Raw genomic sequence first — 16,481 nt, forward strand, 5'->3', positions numbered from 1 at the left:
GATCTACATATTAATGAAAGTGAAAAGGGAGCTGAGCATTGTATATAAAATTTCCCAGAAAATGTTCATATGAACTGTGGCAAGACAGACAATATTTGGGTGATGCAGTAAATTAAGAAAAAAATAATCATGTTCTGTAACAAAACTAAGCAGTGCAAGGTAATGTCTTGTTAGGCATCATTCCCGGTCACTCATTTCCCAAACTGTGAAGGAAATAGTCAAGCTGCTTACTCTTAATCTCTGTCTTTTAGTAGCTACTCATTGGATTGATATCACAGCAGTCAAATGATAAAGTAATTTCTTAATATTTTCTCTTTTTAAGTTTCTAGTAAATTAATTTTGGTTTCAAATCATGACTCAGATGTGATGGAAAGGGTGGCTTCCTCTGTTACTCAGCTAAATTTGAGCAATTTTCTTTGTGTCAGTATAAATTGCTCTTTGCATTTCATGAGTTATAATTTCTTTTTAACAGGTATTTTAGCTTTCTATAATATTTTTCCTCATTTATTATAGTGATGAGATTAACGAAACCAACATTGTTTACCAACTTGCCAGTGACATGCGAAGATAGAGATCTTCCAGGTAAGTCAGACTAACTTATGGTGATAGTGCTGTATCACTTTATATGCTTAAGAATGTACACTTGCCGTCAATAGGCATAATGTATATCTGAATGTAAGCTGTTGTCTAGTAAGAGATTACCTCTAGGTTTCTGGAGATAGACGCTATGAAATACATGTGTTCTGTGTGCACAAAATTCAACTGCCTCTGAGAACAAGTATCAAGATCATTGCTAGTCTAACCTAAATAAATTGACTTGGAGTTTCCGATTTCCAAGGTTATTAAAGTATCCTTGTGCAAATGCTGACTTAAAAAAAATATGCAACATCACATTTTGTATCCACAACACTGAGAGTATACCAAGCAGTGCTTGTAATATTTTCTGTTTGGAGCATTTTGAACCTTTCTGTATGGAAAAGTGTGCAGTTAAAGTGCTGGAACTTGCTTCTATACTTTAGTATTGGAGCACAGTCATTCTTAGGTACTAAACTCTATCAGCTTTCTAGTATGGGATAGCTGTGCAGTAATGTTTTTTTTGCTACAGGGTACAGTTGCATTCAAAAGTTTGGGCACCCCTGGTCAAAATTTCTGTTATTGTGGATAGCTAAGCGAGTAAAAGATGACCTGATTTCCTAAAGGCATAAAGAATACACATTTCTTTAATATTTTAAGCAAGATTACTTTTTTATTTCCATCTTTTACAGTTTCAAAATAACAAAATAGAAAAAGGGCCTGAAACAAAAGTTTAGGCACCCTGCATGGTCATTACTTAGTAACACCCCCTTTGGCAAGTATCACAGCTTGTAAACGCGTTCTGTAGCCAGCAAGGAGTCTTTCAATGCATGTTTGGGAAATTTTCGACCATTCTTCCTTGCAAAAGGCTTCTAATTCTTTGAGATTCTTAGGCCATCTTGCATGCACTGCTCTTTTGAGGTCCATCCACAGATTTTTAATGATGTTTAGGTCGGGAGACTGTGAGGGCCACAGCAAAACCTTCAGCTTGTGCCTCTTGAGGTAGTCCATTGTGGATTTTAAGGTGTGTTTAGGATCATTATCTTGTTGTAGAAGCCATCCTCTTTTCAACTTCAGCTTTTTTACAGATGGTGTGATGTTTGCTTCCAGAATTTGCTGGTATGGAATTCATTCTTCCCTCTACCAGTGAAATGTTCCCCGTGCCACTGGCTGCAACACAAGCCCAAAGCATGATCGATCCACCCCCGTGCTTAACAGTTGGAGAGGTGTTCTTTTCATGAAATTCTGCACCCTTTTTTCTCCAAACATACCTTTACTCATTGCAGCCAAAAAGTTCTATTTTAACTTCATCAGTCCACAGGATTTGTTTCCAAAATGCATCAGGCTTGTTTAGATGTTCCTTTGCAAACTTCTGATGCTGAACTTTGTAGTGAGGATGCAGGAAAGGTTTTCTTCTGATGATTCTTCTGTGAAGGTCATATTTGTGCAGGTGTTGCTGCACAGTAGAACAGTGCACCACCACTCCAGAGTCTGCTAAATCTTCCTGAAGGTCTTTTGCAGTCAAACGGGGGGTTTGATTTGTCTTTCTAGCAATCCTATGAGCAGTTCTGTCGGAAAGTTTTCTTGGTCTTCCAGACCTCAACTTGACCTCCACCATTCCTGTTACCTGCCATTTCTTAATTACATTACGAACTGAGGAAACGGCTACGTGAAAACGCTTTGCTATCTTCTTATAGCCTTCTCCTGCTTTGTGGGCATCATTTATTTTAATTTTCAGAGTGCTAGGCAGCTGCTTAGAGTAGTCCATGGCTGCTGATTGTTGGAACAAGGTTTGAGGAGTCAGGGTATTTCTAAAGCGCTGAAATTTGCATCACCTGGCCTTTCCTAACGATGACTGTGAACAAGGCATAGCCCTAACAAGCTAATTAAGGTCTGAGACCTTGGTAAAAGATATCTGAGAGCTCAAATCTCTTGGGGTGCCCAAACTTTTGCATGGTGCTCCTTTTTTCACTCTAAAATTGTACAAAACAAAAATAATACTCTTAATTTTGCTTAAAATGTTGAAAAGAATTTTTTATCTTCAACTTTATGACTTTTGGAGATCAGTTCATCTTCTACTCACTTAACTATTCACAGTAACAGAAATTTTGACCAGGAGTGCCCGAAACTTTATTTCATTGTAATAAACCATCTTTAATATAAGAAGTTAGAGATTGTGATTATTTGACATTGGTGATAAATGGTAATAGAAATCCTAGAAGCAAACTTCATAATAAAGATAATTATCAATTAAACTACATTGCTTCCTTCTGAAATAGACTCCTGTTTATGTAGGGAAAGAAGCAGCTATGGGACAAACCATAGCATATTGACATAATCATTGCAGTTAGAATGCACTTGCTTGTAGGAGAATGTTACTCTTGGAAGTGTATATAATGCAGATCAGAGACATCATAATAAAGTGGACTAACTGCATATGCCCCTGAGTTTGAAGATCCAGAAAAAAATTAAATCTCTGCTGAGATGAGAAAGTCTGCAGATGCTGGAAATCCAAGCAACACACACAAAAAATGCTGGAGGAACTCAGCAGGCCAGGCAACATCTATGGAAAAGAGTAAACAGTCTATATTTCAGCTAGACCCTTCATCAAGATTGAAACCTCTACTGATACTCTGCAAGGACAGCCCCATCCTAGGTCCCTTCTAACTGTGCAAAGCTTAAACTATCCAGAATTAGTGGCACAAAATTGTTCTCAGAAGATTATTTAAAAAATGTATGTTCCTAAACTGATTCATTCTGAGATTTAGCCAGCATTTCTGTTTACCATAGGAGCCATAATTTGGCCCATTATGTCCATATTTGAAAGAAGGGATGCCATAAAATAGGTACTGGTCTACTGTAGACAGTCAATTATTAATTGTACTATTGTTAACATCAGATGCTTTAAAACAAATTGGCAATAAGTTTATTCTTAATGTTTATATTAATTCAGCAACAAGTTTTGTTTCATGTACGAAGGTTATAAATAGGAGAGTAGTGGGTTACACAGGGAAATACATTCTTTTTTTTAAAATTTTATTTAATTGAATTTTTAAATGATTACAAGTGTAGAAAAAAAAAGTATGTGACCCTTCCCCCCTCCCCTTAATCCCTCCCCCCTAACTTCCCTATATGAAAAAAATTAAGAAAGAAAGAAAAGAAAGAAAGAAAGAGTGCCTGGTTGTTGGAAGGTCTCCACATGCTCCATGGAGTTCTTAATAACTTTAGTATATGTATTTATTTCTTTCCCCAAGTAACCATTAATTTTCTCTTCAGAGCACCTATATATTTAATCCTGTCTTTTGTAAATAAGGGCCCCAGATTTTCAAAAATGTTTCATATTTATCTCTTAAGTTATAAGTAATTTTTTCTAATGGAATACAGCCATAGATTTCTTTTTTCCAACAATCTATACTTAAATATGTATCTGATTTCCAAGTAATTGCAATAGCCTTTTTGGCTACAGCCAGCGCAATTTTTATAAATTCTTTCTGATATTTATTAAGTTTGAGTTTTGGTTTTGTCCCTTCAATATCACCTAGTAAAAGTAATATTGGATTATGAGGAAGTTTTATTCCCGTAATTTGTTCCAATAAAAGTCTTAAATTTGTCCAAAAAGGTTGAATTTTAGAACAAGACCATGTAGAATGTAAAAATGTACCAGTTTCTTGTTTACATCGAAAACACTGATCAGATAAACTTGGATTTAATTTATTTATTTTTTGTGGTGTAATATATAATTGATGTAAAAAGTTATATTGCACTAATCTTAACCGAACATTTATTGTATTTGTCATACTGTCAAGACACAGTCTTGACCAATTTGTTATGAGGAAGTTTTATTCCCGTAATTTGTTCCAATAAAAGTCTTAAATTTGTCCAAAAAGGTTGAATTTTAGAACATTTTCTACATTTCTCTTATGTAGAAAAGAGAATGTTATTCCATGCAACCCAGTAAGTTAAAATCAAAAGTGGTCCCATTGGTAAATATTGAGCAAACAGTGATCAAGCACATGCATTAAACAATAAGGAATATTAAAGTTGTAATTTTGTTTTTCTTTATAGCTCTTTATAAGTGAAGAGCTAACTATTTATTACTAATGGTCCAATTTTTGCAACAGGGGATCTTTTTAGCCAATTAATGAAGGATGATCCTTCCACAGTTAAAGGAGCAGAGACTTTTATGTTGGGTGAAATGTTGACTCTTCCTCAGAACTTTGGGTAAGATTGCCTTAATTATGAATGCTGTCTGTTGTTAAGGTTTATACTTACATTTCTCTTTTTTTTTAGATCATTTACACCCCACATACTAATTAAAAGAGAGCCAAAACAAGTATTGTGGAATTGTCCTTTTAGTACCTTGCATGTGCTTCACCATTTGAAAAGATCATAGCTGATTTTTATTTTAGCATAATTTCTCTTAAAATCCAAAAATCTATGAATATTCTCAGTGACTGAAGCATTTTGAGGGTTCCAAAAATTCTCCTCTCTCTGAAGATATTTCATTTGTCTTGCATGGCTAACCCACTCCCCTCTCCGTTCTGAATTTCGCAAACCCTAAATAAGATTGCCGTTATTGTAGCTGTGTGGAAAGAGAGTGGATGGGGGGGGGGGGGCGGGGTGGAGTGGTTGAAAAAAATAGTAAACCGATAAATTTTATGAACAAGCACAGGCTGAAGTAGTGGGCTTATCAAGGTGTTTCTATTTGTAGATTGTGAGAAGATCTATGTGATCACTATGAAGAGTTTTCTAACCAGTCTGAAATTTGAAATTTGTCCCTTTATCTTTTGCCACATTTTATGTGAAGCAAAGTTCCATCCAGTTTTGTAACAGTTAATACTTCCTCTCCATTTGTTTATTAGTGCTGTCTCAGTTGAAAAGCCTTTGCTTTTCCATTCTTGGTGTTGTAGATCAGTCTCTACAAATTTCATTTTATAATTGATTTGTCCTACTTGCTGTGAGAGGAATGTATAACTTTTAAATAAAATACTTTTTTCCTAAAGCTGAAATAATAACCACTGTAAAGTATGTTTTAATGTAAATTGGTTTGCTGTCACTTTTATCATTGTGCAAAAATAATTTGGCATTGTTTTTTTTTGTAGGAATATTTTTTTAGGAGAAACCTTTTCAAGCTATATCAGTGTACATAATGACAGTGTGCAAGTTGTTAAGGATATTTTAATTAAGGTGAGGAAATCAGCTGTATTCCCTATGTAATTTGCGTACGGACATGATTTAGCAACTTGGAGATCAATACGCACACTTCGGTTTTCCCATTAGATATATTGTGTGCTTGTTGATAAGCACACTTATTTGACACTGACACATCAGTAAATGCTGGAAATCTTCGCAACACACAAAATGCTGCTGGAACTCAGCAGGTCAAGTAGTATCTGTAGAGGGAAATAAACAGTCGACATTTCAAGCCGAGACTCCTCATGGGACTGGAAATAACAGAGTCAGAAGCCGGAATAAGAAGGTGGGGAAGAGGGAGAGGAATGCAAATATTCAGGTACAAATATAGTATGATTTGGTTAAAAAAAATGGACTTGATCTTTGAGGAATATATTTGGATTACTTGAGAATTGCCTACATCAGAATCAGAATCAGACTTTAATCGCCAAGTACCTATGCACATACAAGGAATTTACTTCTGGCAGATGTTGTCTCTCTGCTCATAACAATAATAATGATAAATATAAATGAAAATATAGATTATACATACAGGTAGTGCAATCCAAGTAATAGTTAGCCGACAGTTAACCGGCAGTTAACTGTTCAGCAAAGTGACTATTGTTCATACAGATCAGTTAATTACACGATGCATTGAGATAGTACAAGATAAAACAATAACAGAATGCAGATTAAAGTGTTACAGCTACAGAGAAAGTGTAGGTAGACAATAAAATGTAAGGTCATAATGAGGCAGATTTTGAGGTCAAGAATCCATCTTATCATATTAAGGAACCATTCAATTGTCTGATTACAGTGGGGTATAAGCTGTCCTTGAGCTTTGCAAAATGTGCTTTCAGGCTTCTATATCTTCTGTCTGATGGAAGAGGGGAGATGAGAGGTTATCCAGAGTGGGCGAGGTCCTTGATTATGCTGGCTACTTTACTGAGGTAGTGAAAACTATAGACAGTGTCCACAGAGGGGAGGCTGGTTTCCATGATGTGCTCTCTGTAGTTTCTTGTGGTCACGTGTGGAGCAGTTGTAATACCAAGCTGTGATGTATCCAGATAGGATGCTTTTTATGGTGCATTGTATACAAATTGGTAAGAGTCAATGGGAACACGCTAAACTTCTTTAGCCTCCTGAGTGAGCTTTCTTGCCTATGAAGTCAACATGATGGACCGGGACAGGTTATTGGTGATGTTCACTTCTAGGAACTTCAGTCTCTCAGTCCTCTTGATCTTAGCACTGTTATAGGCAGGAGCACATGCATTGCTCCTCTTCTTGAGTCAATGACCTGCTCTTCGGTTTGCCCTTGAGAATGTGGTTGATGAGTGTCCTTTTTTTAAAAACCACTCCAAGTGATGTCTTGAAGAAAATAATGACTTCAAAGGTAAATAAATCTTCTGGCTTCTCTTGGTGTCCACTCATTGGAATGTCCATGGATTTGCTATCCTGAGTGCTGTTATTGGAGGAAAGCTGATTCATCCAGTGCATGAGTTGGTGTTAGTTAACTAGTAAAGCTCTTGCATGGTGCCTCATGGGATCTAGAGGTAATGCCAATGACTTTCTCATGTTGTTTTCTGCTTCATTTGGCACTGTCCTGCAGTTAGTATAGGACATACTTGGGCAGTGATAGAAGAGTGGGTTTCTGGTTGAAAGGTATGATTCTGTTAATCTATTGCACTACCCCAGATGCTTATGACTGGACTGGATAGGCCTTTGCCATATTCCGACGATAGCCTCCCCTGTTTGTTGTGATATGGTACAACGGGGGGATTTACTAGGCCACTTTAGAGGGCAGTTCAGAGTCAATTACATTGTAGCAGAAATTAACCAGACCAGTTAAGAATCTATAGGCAGTATTTTAATTTCCCTTCTCTAAAAGATATTGGATCAGTTCATGCTAGACTAGGCCTGCTACTCAGGTTTAGCACCTCCTGGTCACTTTGACCCAAGTGTGGGGAAAATCTGGCTGCAGACCCATGTCTCCAATTCATGGTGGAAAAATGCTTCATAATTTCTGTTTCTGTGATGTTGCCATGAATATTTGGATGCCATTTTCTCAGATATTCTTGATTGTGGATTGATTTTACAGATCAAAATACTGCTTTTTTTTGGATTAAACAATACTTGTTCAATCTATCATTAAGCCATTTTTCTTTTAGGCTGACCTTCAGACTAGCTCTCAGCGTTTAAACCTGTCAGCCTCTAATGCTGCAGTGGCTGAGCTTAAGCCTGATCGTTGCATTGATGATGTAATTCATCATGAAGTAAAGGAAATTGGAACACACATGTAAGTTTTATTTTTTCATTTTAATGAGGGTCTGAAATATGTTCGTCTGAGAATAACAATGTAAAACTAGAGCCACAGAAAGACCCTGGTGATAGTAAAAGAACTGCGAAGTTATGCCAAACCTCTTAAATAAACAGCTACATCTGGTCCCGGAGCAGAAGGATGTTCCAGTGATTTGCAGTGTGTCATCATTTCAGAGTTTTGTATGCTATCAGCAATTAAAATTATTAATGTAGTCATGAGTTTTTAATCTCGTATTGCTATTTTATTAAGAGAGTACTTGTGATTAATTGTAATACTTTGGTCAAAAATTGTATTCTTTCCAAGCAAGTACAATTTTCATGTCAGAAATATATTACTGAAATGTTGGTTTGAAAAAAAAAGATAAGGTTAAAAATTAAATATTAGAATTTTTAAAAATTTACTTAAATGCTCAAATTTTACAGTCTAACTGAATATTGAGACACAAATCTATAGCATAGGATTAATGCACAACTATTATGTCTTTGACCTAAGTTGAACTGTGTAGAAGGGGAAAATGTAGCATAAAAACTGGGCACATAAATATTTCAGGGGTGAGTTGAAGAAATCAGAACACATTATTCTCATTTCCCAGTAGCTGTCTGTAAGTTGTTTTATGCAGAGTAGTGAATAGCCATTTCCTATTTTACTCTATTTGCTCTGGAGCCAATAAAACTGGAGTAGGAGTTGAAATACATTGCTGCTTTTCAAAGCTTGTTTTCTCTCCCTTTGCATTTAAAAAAAGTTACAATGTTTAGACTGTGAGATTCATTAGGATAGAAATAAAATAATAGTTTCTTTAGTAACTAAAGAATTTAGATTTGGAGGTGAAGATTATCAGACTAAACACACATCACAATTCCCTTTGAGTTAGAAATCAATTTTTAAGAAATTAGATCCATGAAAGAGTAATACATAGAATCTAAACTCATTGTTACTTTTGTTTTCAGTTTATTATATAATTTACTAATTTTGCTGACCTAAGTACTAAAATTGCAATATATGCTACTTAGAAATCTATTGGGCTGTCCCTTTTTCTGCTAATTTGTGTTGATGTGCATTTTTAAAACTTCAAATCCTCAGCATCTTAGTCTATTTGCCTAATTTGAGTTTGCTTCATGAGCCTTGTTCTTGAACTTAACCAGTGATATAGCAGGCATCTGCGTTATTTTAAAATGCTGACAATATTTTAGTTTCTTGATGCACAGCTTATATGGAAATCTCAAGTTGCTGACAATGATTGAGCCCTCAATAGAATGCATTGATTGCTGATTTCAGCAGCATAATAAAAGAAAATAGTTTAGAATTGTATTAACTAAATTATTTGCAATCTAGTATCACTATGTAATGTCTGGAAAAATCTTGTGGAAAGTTTTAATGTCTGAGTGTTGTTATTCATTTAAAAAAAACACATGCAACTATCCTAATGCCATCATAGAGTACCTATTTTTGCAAATGTATATTAGTTTTCCTATTACAGTTTCATAATAAAAATATTTCAGTTTAAGGAATGTCTTAAAATTGCTTTCATAGTTAACCTTAATCTTTTAAATCTGTTTGAAACTATTTAAAGCTCTTTATAATAATGGAATTTTTTACGCTTTCCTTTTCTTCCTGGACTGGTGTGATAATTTAATATGATTGGGCAGTTTGATTATTGATGAGTGGCATGAATCTTTTAAACTGACACATGACCTAATGGATGTGCTAAAGGGATTGCTAAGTTATTGTGGGAAGTACCTTTGAATTTAGTGGTTAGTTCAGTTATTTTGGAGCTAAATTAAAGTTCTGTGCTAATAAGCAAGAATATAAGAAAAGTCAAGATCTATAAACACGAGACTCTGCAGATGCTGGAAATCCAGATCAACACACAAAAAGTGCTGGAGGAACTTAGCAGGCCAGGCAGCATCCATGGAAATGAAATAAACATTTGATGTTTTGGCTAAGATCCTTCATCAGGTCTCAATATAATTTATTTCCTTTTGCTCCCTAACTCTCACTATAACAATTATTTTGGACATTAATCAGCTTTAGTGGTAAATTGCATTAATAATTTTACTCATTTTTAACTGTGCACTGAAATTTGATTTCAAAGTTTACAGCAGGTTAAACATAAATTGGGGAGGGGTTAGAACAATGGCAAATGGAATTTAATGCCAACAACTGCAAGTTTTCCATTTTGGGAAATCAAATACGGTTAGGATTATAGTAACCAATGCTGAGGAACAGAAGGACCTTGGGATACAAGTCCACAGTTCTCTGAAAGTGGCAACAGGGTGGATAGTTGCATTCATCATAGAATATATTGCATTCATGAAAGACTTGGGATGTCACATTACAAGCTGACAATACTAATGTTAGGTTACATTTGGAATATTGTGGCCTGTCTGATCACCACATATTAATGATTATGCTGGAAATGGTGCAGAGATTCAATGGGATGTTGCTTGGGTTGGAGAGTTTTATCTACAAGGTGATGTTGGATGTACTGCTTGTTTTCTCTGAAGTGAAGGAGGCTGAGGGTGACCTGATAGAGGAATATAAATTTGAGACACTCAAAATTATGTGAGGCATATATAGGGTAGATTTTAGGAATCTCATGATGGGGTTGTCTAAAATGAAAGTGTAGCTTACAGGGAGAGGGAGGTCGTTTAGAAAGGAGAAGAGGGAAGTTTATTTTCCCCACACAGTGGCTGATGTCTGGAATATATTCCAAAGATGTGGAGGAGGCAGAAACAATTATACCTTTAGAAGCGTCAAGACTAACATTTAAGTAGCCAAGACCTGGAAGCCTAATGTAGGGAAATAGAATTGGTATAGGTGGGCAAAGGTCAGTGTGGTTGTGGTGGGCTGAGCACTATTTTCTGTACAGGCTCTAAATTTACCTTGAGATACATTTACTAAGGTAATTTAATACTTTTCCTGTTATTTTCTACAATTTTAAGATAATAAACCTTGTTTCCCTGATTAAACTATTAAACCAATTTGATTAATTGTATATTGTGTGGCATACATTTTATTGATTTTAATTTTTGACTTTTGCAGCTTAGTCTGTGCGGTTAGCTATACAACACAAGCTGGAGAGAAGATGTACTTTCGAAAGTTCTTCAAATTTCAGGTAGGAATTGGGATTGGAATTGTTTTATTGGCTCACCTTACTCCTTAAGAATTCCGTGGATTCAGTCTGTGATGTTCCTAACGCTGGCACCTGGGAGGCAATATACAGTATGCTGCCTCCCAGGTCGCAGGGTCAGGGACATTCCAGATTGAGTCCACGGCATTCCTAAGAGGGAGGGTGAGCAGCCAGAAGTCATGATGCACATTGGTACCAATGACGTGAGTAGGAAAAAGGGGTGATAACCTGAAAAGTGAATATAGGGAATTAGAAATAAAGCTGAAAAGCAGGATCTCAAGTGTCATAATCTTTGGTTTGCTGTCTGTGCCAAGCACCAATGAGGGTAATAATAAGATGACACGGCAGATGAATGTGTGGCAGAAGAACTGGTGCAGGGAGGAGTGTTTCAGATTTGTGGATCATTGGAATTTTTTCTGGAAAAGTATGACCTGTACCAAAGGGGTACTTGTCACTTGAATATGAGAGGGACCAATGTTCTTGCAGGCAGTTCCCTAGAGCTGCTGGGGATGAGAACCAGAGTGTTAAGTCAGATAATTGGGCAGTTGGTGTAAAGTTAGATGCAATATATAGAGAGACTGAGGAAGGATAAATGTAGTCAGTTGGATGGATTGAAATGTGTTTACTTTGTGAGAACTCAGAGCATGGATCAGTACTTTTAGATGCGATGTTGTGGCCATTACAGAGGCTGGCTGTCACAAGGGCAGGAATGATTACTGGATGTTCTGGGGTTTAAATGTTTCAAAAAGGACAGGGAAAGAAGTAAAAGGGGTGGGGAAGTGGCATTGCTAATCAGGGACGCTATCTACTGAGTCGGTGCAGATGGAAGTCAGAAACAGGAATAGAACAATCACTTTAATAGTATTCTATAGGCCACCAAATAGTAACAGGGACTCCTGAGGATCAGATTAGCAGGCATGTTTTGAAAGGTTGCAAAAATAACAGTTGTTGTAGGAGACTTCAACTTCCCTAATATTGATTGACACCTCCTTCGCGCAAGAAGTTTAGTTGGGGCAGAACTTATAAGGTGCATCCAGGAAGGATTTTATCCCGATTAAGATGTCTGAAGGGGCCAACTGGAGGAGAGGTGTTGCTGGATCTCGTATAAGACAATGTGCCTGGTCAGGTAACAGATCTCTCGGGGTGGGCAACCATTTCAGTTATGCCTTTGTCTCTAAGCAGTTTGTACATCTTCCCGTGACAGTGCTTTTCCTCAGTCGTTTCAAAGATATATGGGTTAGGTTAATGGTCACATGGAAGTATTTGGGTAGAATGGGCTCATTAGGCTGGAAAGTCCTGTTATGGTGCTGTACCTGTAAATAAAATAAAAATAAATGATATTCAATAGCATTATCATCACCAAGTTCTTCACTATCGACATCATCTGAACCATCACTATTCAGAAACCTACCTACTACAAGAGCAGGTCAGAAGCTGGGTATCTTGCAGTGAGTAATTCCAACTCTTTTCACTCCATCTTTCTACCAAGTACAAGATTCAAATGAAAAGTCATATGGAATTGTCTGTGGTTGCCTGGATGTGTGCTTCTGCATGAACACTCAAAAAGTTGAAATTTAATGCAAAACAGTTGCCTACTGTTTGGCACCAACAAGCAGATTGTGGCTTTAGTCTGTACCATCTGCAAAATGCATTGCAATTACTTGCATGCGGTTTGGACAGCACTTCTTGTGCCTTCAAGAAGAGTAATGTCATTGGGTGCATATCATGCTTCTAATTGCACACAATTCTAAAATGGAATCGCATCATTCTTCCTCCGTCATTGCTGACACTAAATTCTGAAACTCATGATCGCCTCCTGTGCAGTAGTTAAGAACGAGCAATGATATACAAGATGGTGGTTTTGCAGTGATGCCTAAGTCCTAACAATAGATTTTAAAAAGCACGAGACCAAACCTCTGAATTCCAAAACCCTTGGTATTTGCTTATTTAGCATTTGGGAAAATATTGTTTCCTCGTTGTTTCTTTGTGGTAGTGTTTTGCTTGTATTTTAAAGCATTGTGAATGTATCAGTAGTTTAATCGGAATTATCTATGGTACAACAGTAAGAGCTTTAATATAATTCATTATATCTGTATTTGTGTATTTCTTTTATCTCCATTTGTTGCTGAGAATAAATAGCGATTTGATGCAACTGTGGCCATACAGATAAGAGATTAGATAGCTTTAATGTTAGTGGGTAATGCTATTACAGTTTGTATTGCATGTTTGTTTTTTGTTGAGACTTTTAACACCTACAAATAATTATAGCCTAATGCAAAAAATATTTGGCATCTTCTGGTTAGAAACGGTTGTGAAGTTAGAAGGCTAGTGCAATATTTTGACGTGGAACACAGAAGACTAATTGGTGCACTGGCTATAAAACTTTTAAATCCCTAAGAATCTGTGTGGCGAATTTGTTTTTGAAGGCTTCAAGACCACGTGATTCCTAACATTTTCTACAATGAATAGGCTTTTTGTGGCAAGTAATCTTTAATGTTTTATTTAATTGGTTTGTTATATATTTTACTTTTTCTAACATTATTTAAAATCGAAGTCCAACTTTTTTGTCACAAAGTGACATCTTACATTGGTGTGATTTAGTCCACATCTAAATCTAAGACTTCTTTCTGATGGATGATCTACCAGTGAAATTAGTCTTCAGCTTGCCCACTTTGTTTACACAGGTTCTTAAACCACTTGATGTGAAGACCAAGTTCTACAATGCTGAAGTAAGTACGTGTAATTAATTTTACCACTAAAGGTTCTGAAGTTAATTTCTTATTTATTTGTTTGTTTTGAAGTCATACAAATCTCTTTGCTCATCGCTTTTAACAAATATAACAACTACAGATTATTTGTTCTTCTAAAAAAATGTATTGTTTAGAACATTTTTAACAGCATTGTCTGTTAAATACATATTTTTACTAGTGGGCATTGTTTAATTTGTCGACAATTTTCTGTAGCTGGATGAGCTGGGTTTACAATGTGAACAAGCCATCTGATTTTATTGAAGTAAAAGTAAAAAGCTTTAGCTGCACATTCAGTACTTGTTTCATATTAATTTTGCATGGTACATAATGGCTGACACATTTGGGATTTGTATCAATGAACATTGTTTTGGGTGAATAACTCCAACAGTAATGTCGGCATTCCAGTCATAGTAAGATTTTAGATTTATACATACAATTAAGAAATATTATTGACAATGTACTTTTTTAATCAAATTTAACTTATTTACCATCATGTATGGCTTGAGAAATGAATAGACATAATCTTATGGCCATAACAATAAAAGCCATTCCCTCTCAGCTGCCTCCATTTACATTAGGCTTAACTATGTCATATTTTCATCTCATTGTTCTCTGATTTTCAATATGGATGTTGTGCTTTCCACTGCTACACAACTGATTCCTGTGGAAAAATACCACTTCCTGCCACTGACTCTCCTACTTCCTTTGACTCTTCCAGTACCTCATATACTTACAGCTTCTTTTACCAACCATGTCTATTTCTCAGAGTAAGAGCATCACTGTCGTTATCCCATGTTGCCCAACAGGTATACTTCTTTTGTATGACTTGTAAATAACCTTGTAGGGTCTTCAGAGTGTTAAAGGAGAAAGCAGGAGTGGACTAATCAGCCCCTCAGATGTAATTCAGACCCTTGGGTGTAACTCACCATTATGAAGTTACGTCCCTGGTTCAAAACAGCTCCAATTAGGAGAAGCATCCTGTCAGCATCCACCCTATCAATTCCCCTCAGGACCTAGTGTATTTTAATAACATCGCCCCTCATTTTTCTAAATTCCAATAATGGCATGTAGTTTGAAATTGCTGAACCTTTCCTTGTATTGCTTCCAACGCAAGTAATCATTTTTGAATATGAAGAGCAAAACTATACATAGTATTCAAAATACATTGTCACCAGAGTTCTGCAAGGTTACATTAAAACCACTGCTACTTTTATACTCATTGTCCCTTGCAATAAAGATCAGCGTTCCCTGAATGTTCCTCCTTATTTTGTGTATTTAGAATTTGTATCTTCCCCTCACACCAACGTTGTTGCACCACTGGTTTCAGCCCCTACACTTCTAGCCTTTTGTGCCTTAACAACTCTGGAATGTCCTCAAGCCAAGGTGTTGTTGGGTTATTTTAAAGTTAAGGTAGCTGACTACAGGCTAAAATTGTTGGCAACCTGCAATTGTCAATGTGTAAATGCTTACATCTGTACAAAATTCTATCATTCAGGATCACTGATGCAGGTTTTAACTGAAGGTTTGAGTTTTGTGCTTCAGCATTAGTTTTAAGTTCCTAACCTATTGGGGCCACTGCTAATGTGCTTGAAATGTACACCTTTCTGAATATCTACTTTAATTTTTTTTATCTAGATTCCACAGGAGCAGTAAAACATCTGAAATTCCCCTTTGGGGTGCTCCTCCACAGAAGGCCAAGCCAAGGGTGGCTCTGTGGTACATTGGGCCCAAGGGCCCTAGTCTGGGTGTTCTTGTTTTCAAACTTTATTGCATTTACTCAAATGTTTCTTCATCACATGCTAATCCCCTCTCTCTAAAGAATCTGCAGATCTTCAGAAGTCATGTATGCTTTTTCATTTTCATAAAATCTGAAGCTGATTTAAAATAAATTTAAGCTTGCCCATTAAGCTGCCAGTTTGCAGAACCTGGAAATTGTACCTTCTTGATTACAGGTGCTGTTACTTAGATTTTTTTAAAATTTGAGATTAATTCTGGCGCAAATGAGAAATACATTGTTTTATAAAGCAATAAGATGTATTACATTGGTGTAGTCATCATTACCAGAAAATCTATTTTGTATGGACTGTAGATACTGTAATTTAAATAGTCTTTAATGCTTCAAAACAAAATCAGTTTCATCTAGCTCTTATCTAAGATTCATGACAAAATCTGCTATATTTAATTAAAATTAAATGTACATTTAATGTATGGCTCATGTGGGAGAATGAGGAGGTGATATGTAGGAGTTGCAGGGGTAGTCACCCCTAAATTGCAGGAGGCAGATAGGTGGATGACTATCAGGAGAGGGAAAGGGAATATAAGTAGTGTGAAGTACCCCTGTGGCCATTCCCCTCAATAACAATATAACACTTAGGATGCTGTTGGTGGTGACCTGCCAGTAGAAAGCCACATTGACCAGGTGTCTGGTACTGAGTCTAGTTCTGTGGCTCAAAAAAGAAGGGGGAGAAGAGGAGTGCAGTAGTGATAGGGGATTCCGTCTTTGGAGGAGCAGGCACAAGATTCTGTGGACGTGAAC

The 16,481-nt window shown here is 36.4% G+C and overlaps 1 protein-coding gene across 4 annotated transcripts in view; it reads left to right on the top strand.

Annotated features, from left to right (window-relative positions):
- Nucleotides 1–16,481, top strand: part of trappc13 (trafficking protein particle complex subunit 13) — a 66,248-nt gene that overhangs the window by 8,017 nt on the left and 41,750 nt on the right. For all 4 annotated transcript variants that reach the window (XM_073064532.1, XM_073064533.1, XM_073064534.1 and 1 more), the window contains exons 2-7: nucleotides 514–582; nucleotides 4,695–4,794; nucleotides 5,676–5,760; nucleotides 7,914–8,041; nucleotides 11,108–11,180; nucleotides 13,880–13,924. In XM_073064532.1, coding sequence (XP_072920633.1) covers nucleotides 514–582; nucleotides 4,695–4,794; nucleotides 5,676–5,760; nucleotides 7,914–8,041; nucleotides 11,108–11,180; nucleotides 13,880–13,924 — 500 coding nt within the window. The remainder of the gene's footprint in view (nucleotides 1–513; nucleotides 583–4,694; nucleotides 4,795–5,675; nucleotides 5,761–7,913; nucleotides 8,042–11,107; nucleotides 11,181–13,879; nucleotides 13,925–16,481) is intronic.

Source organism: Hemitrygon akajei, chromosome 13 (genome assembly GCF_048418815.1).
Source record: "Hemitrygon akajei chromosome 13, sHemAka1.3, whole genome shotgun sequence".
Lineage (NCBI taxonomy): Eukaryota > Metazoa > Chordata > Chondrichthyes > Myliobatiformes > Dasyatidae > Hemitrygon > Hemitrygon akajei.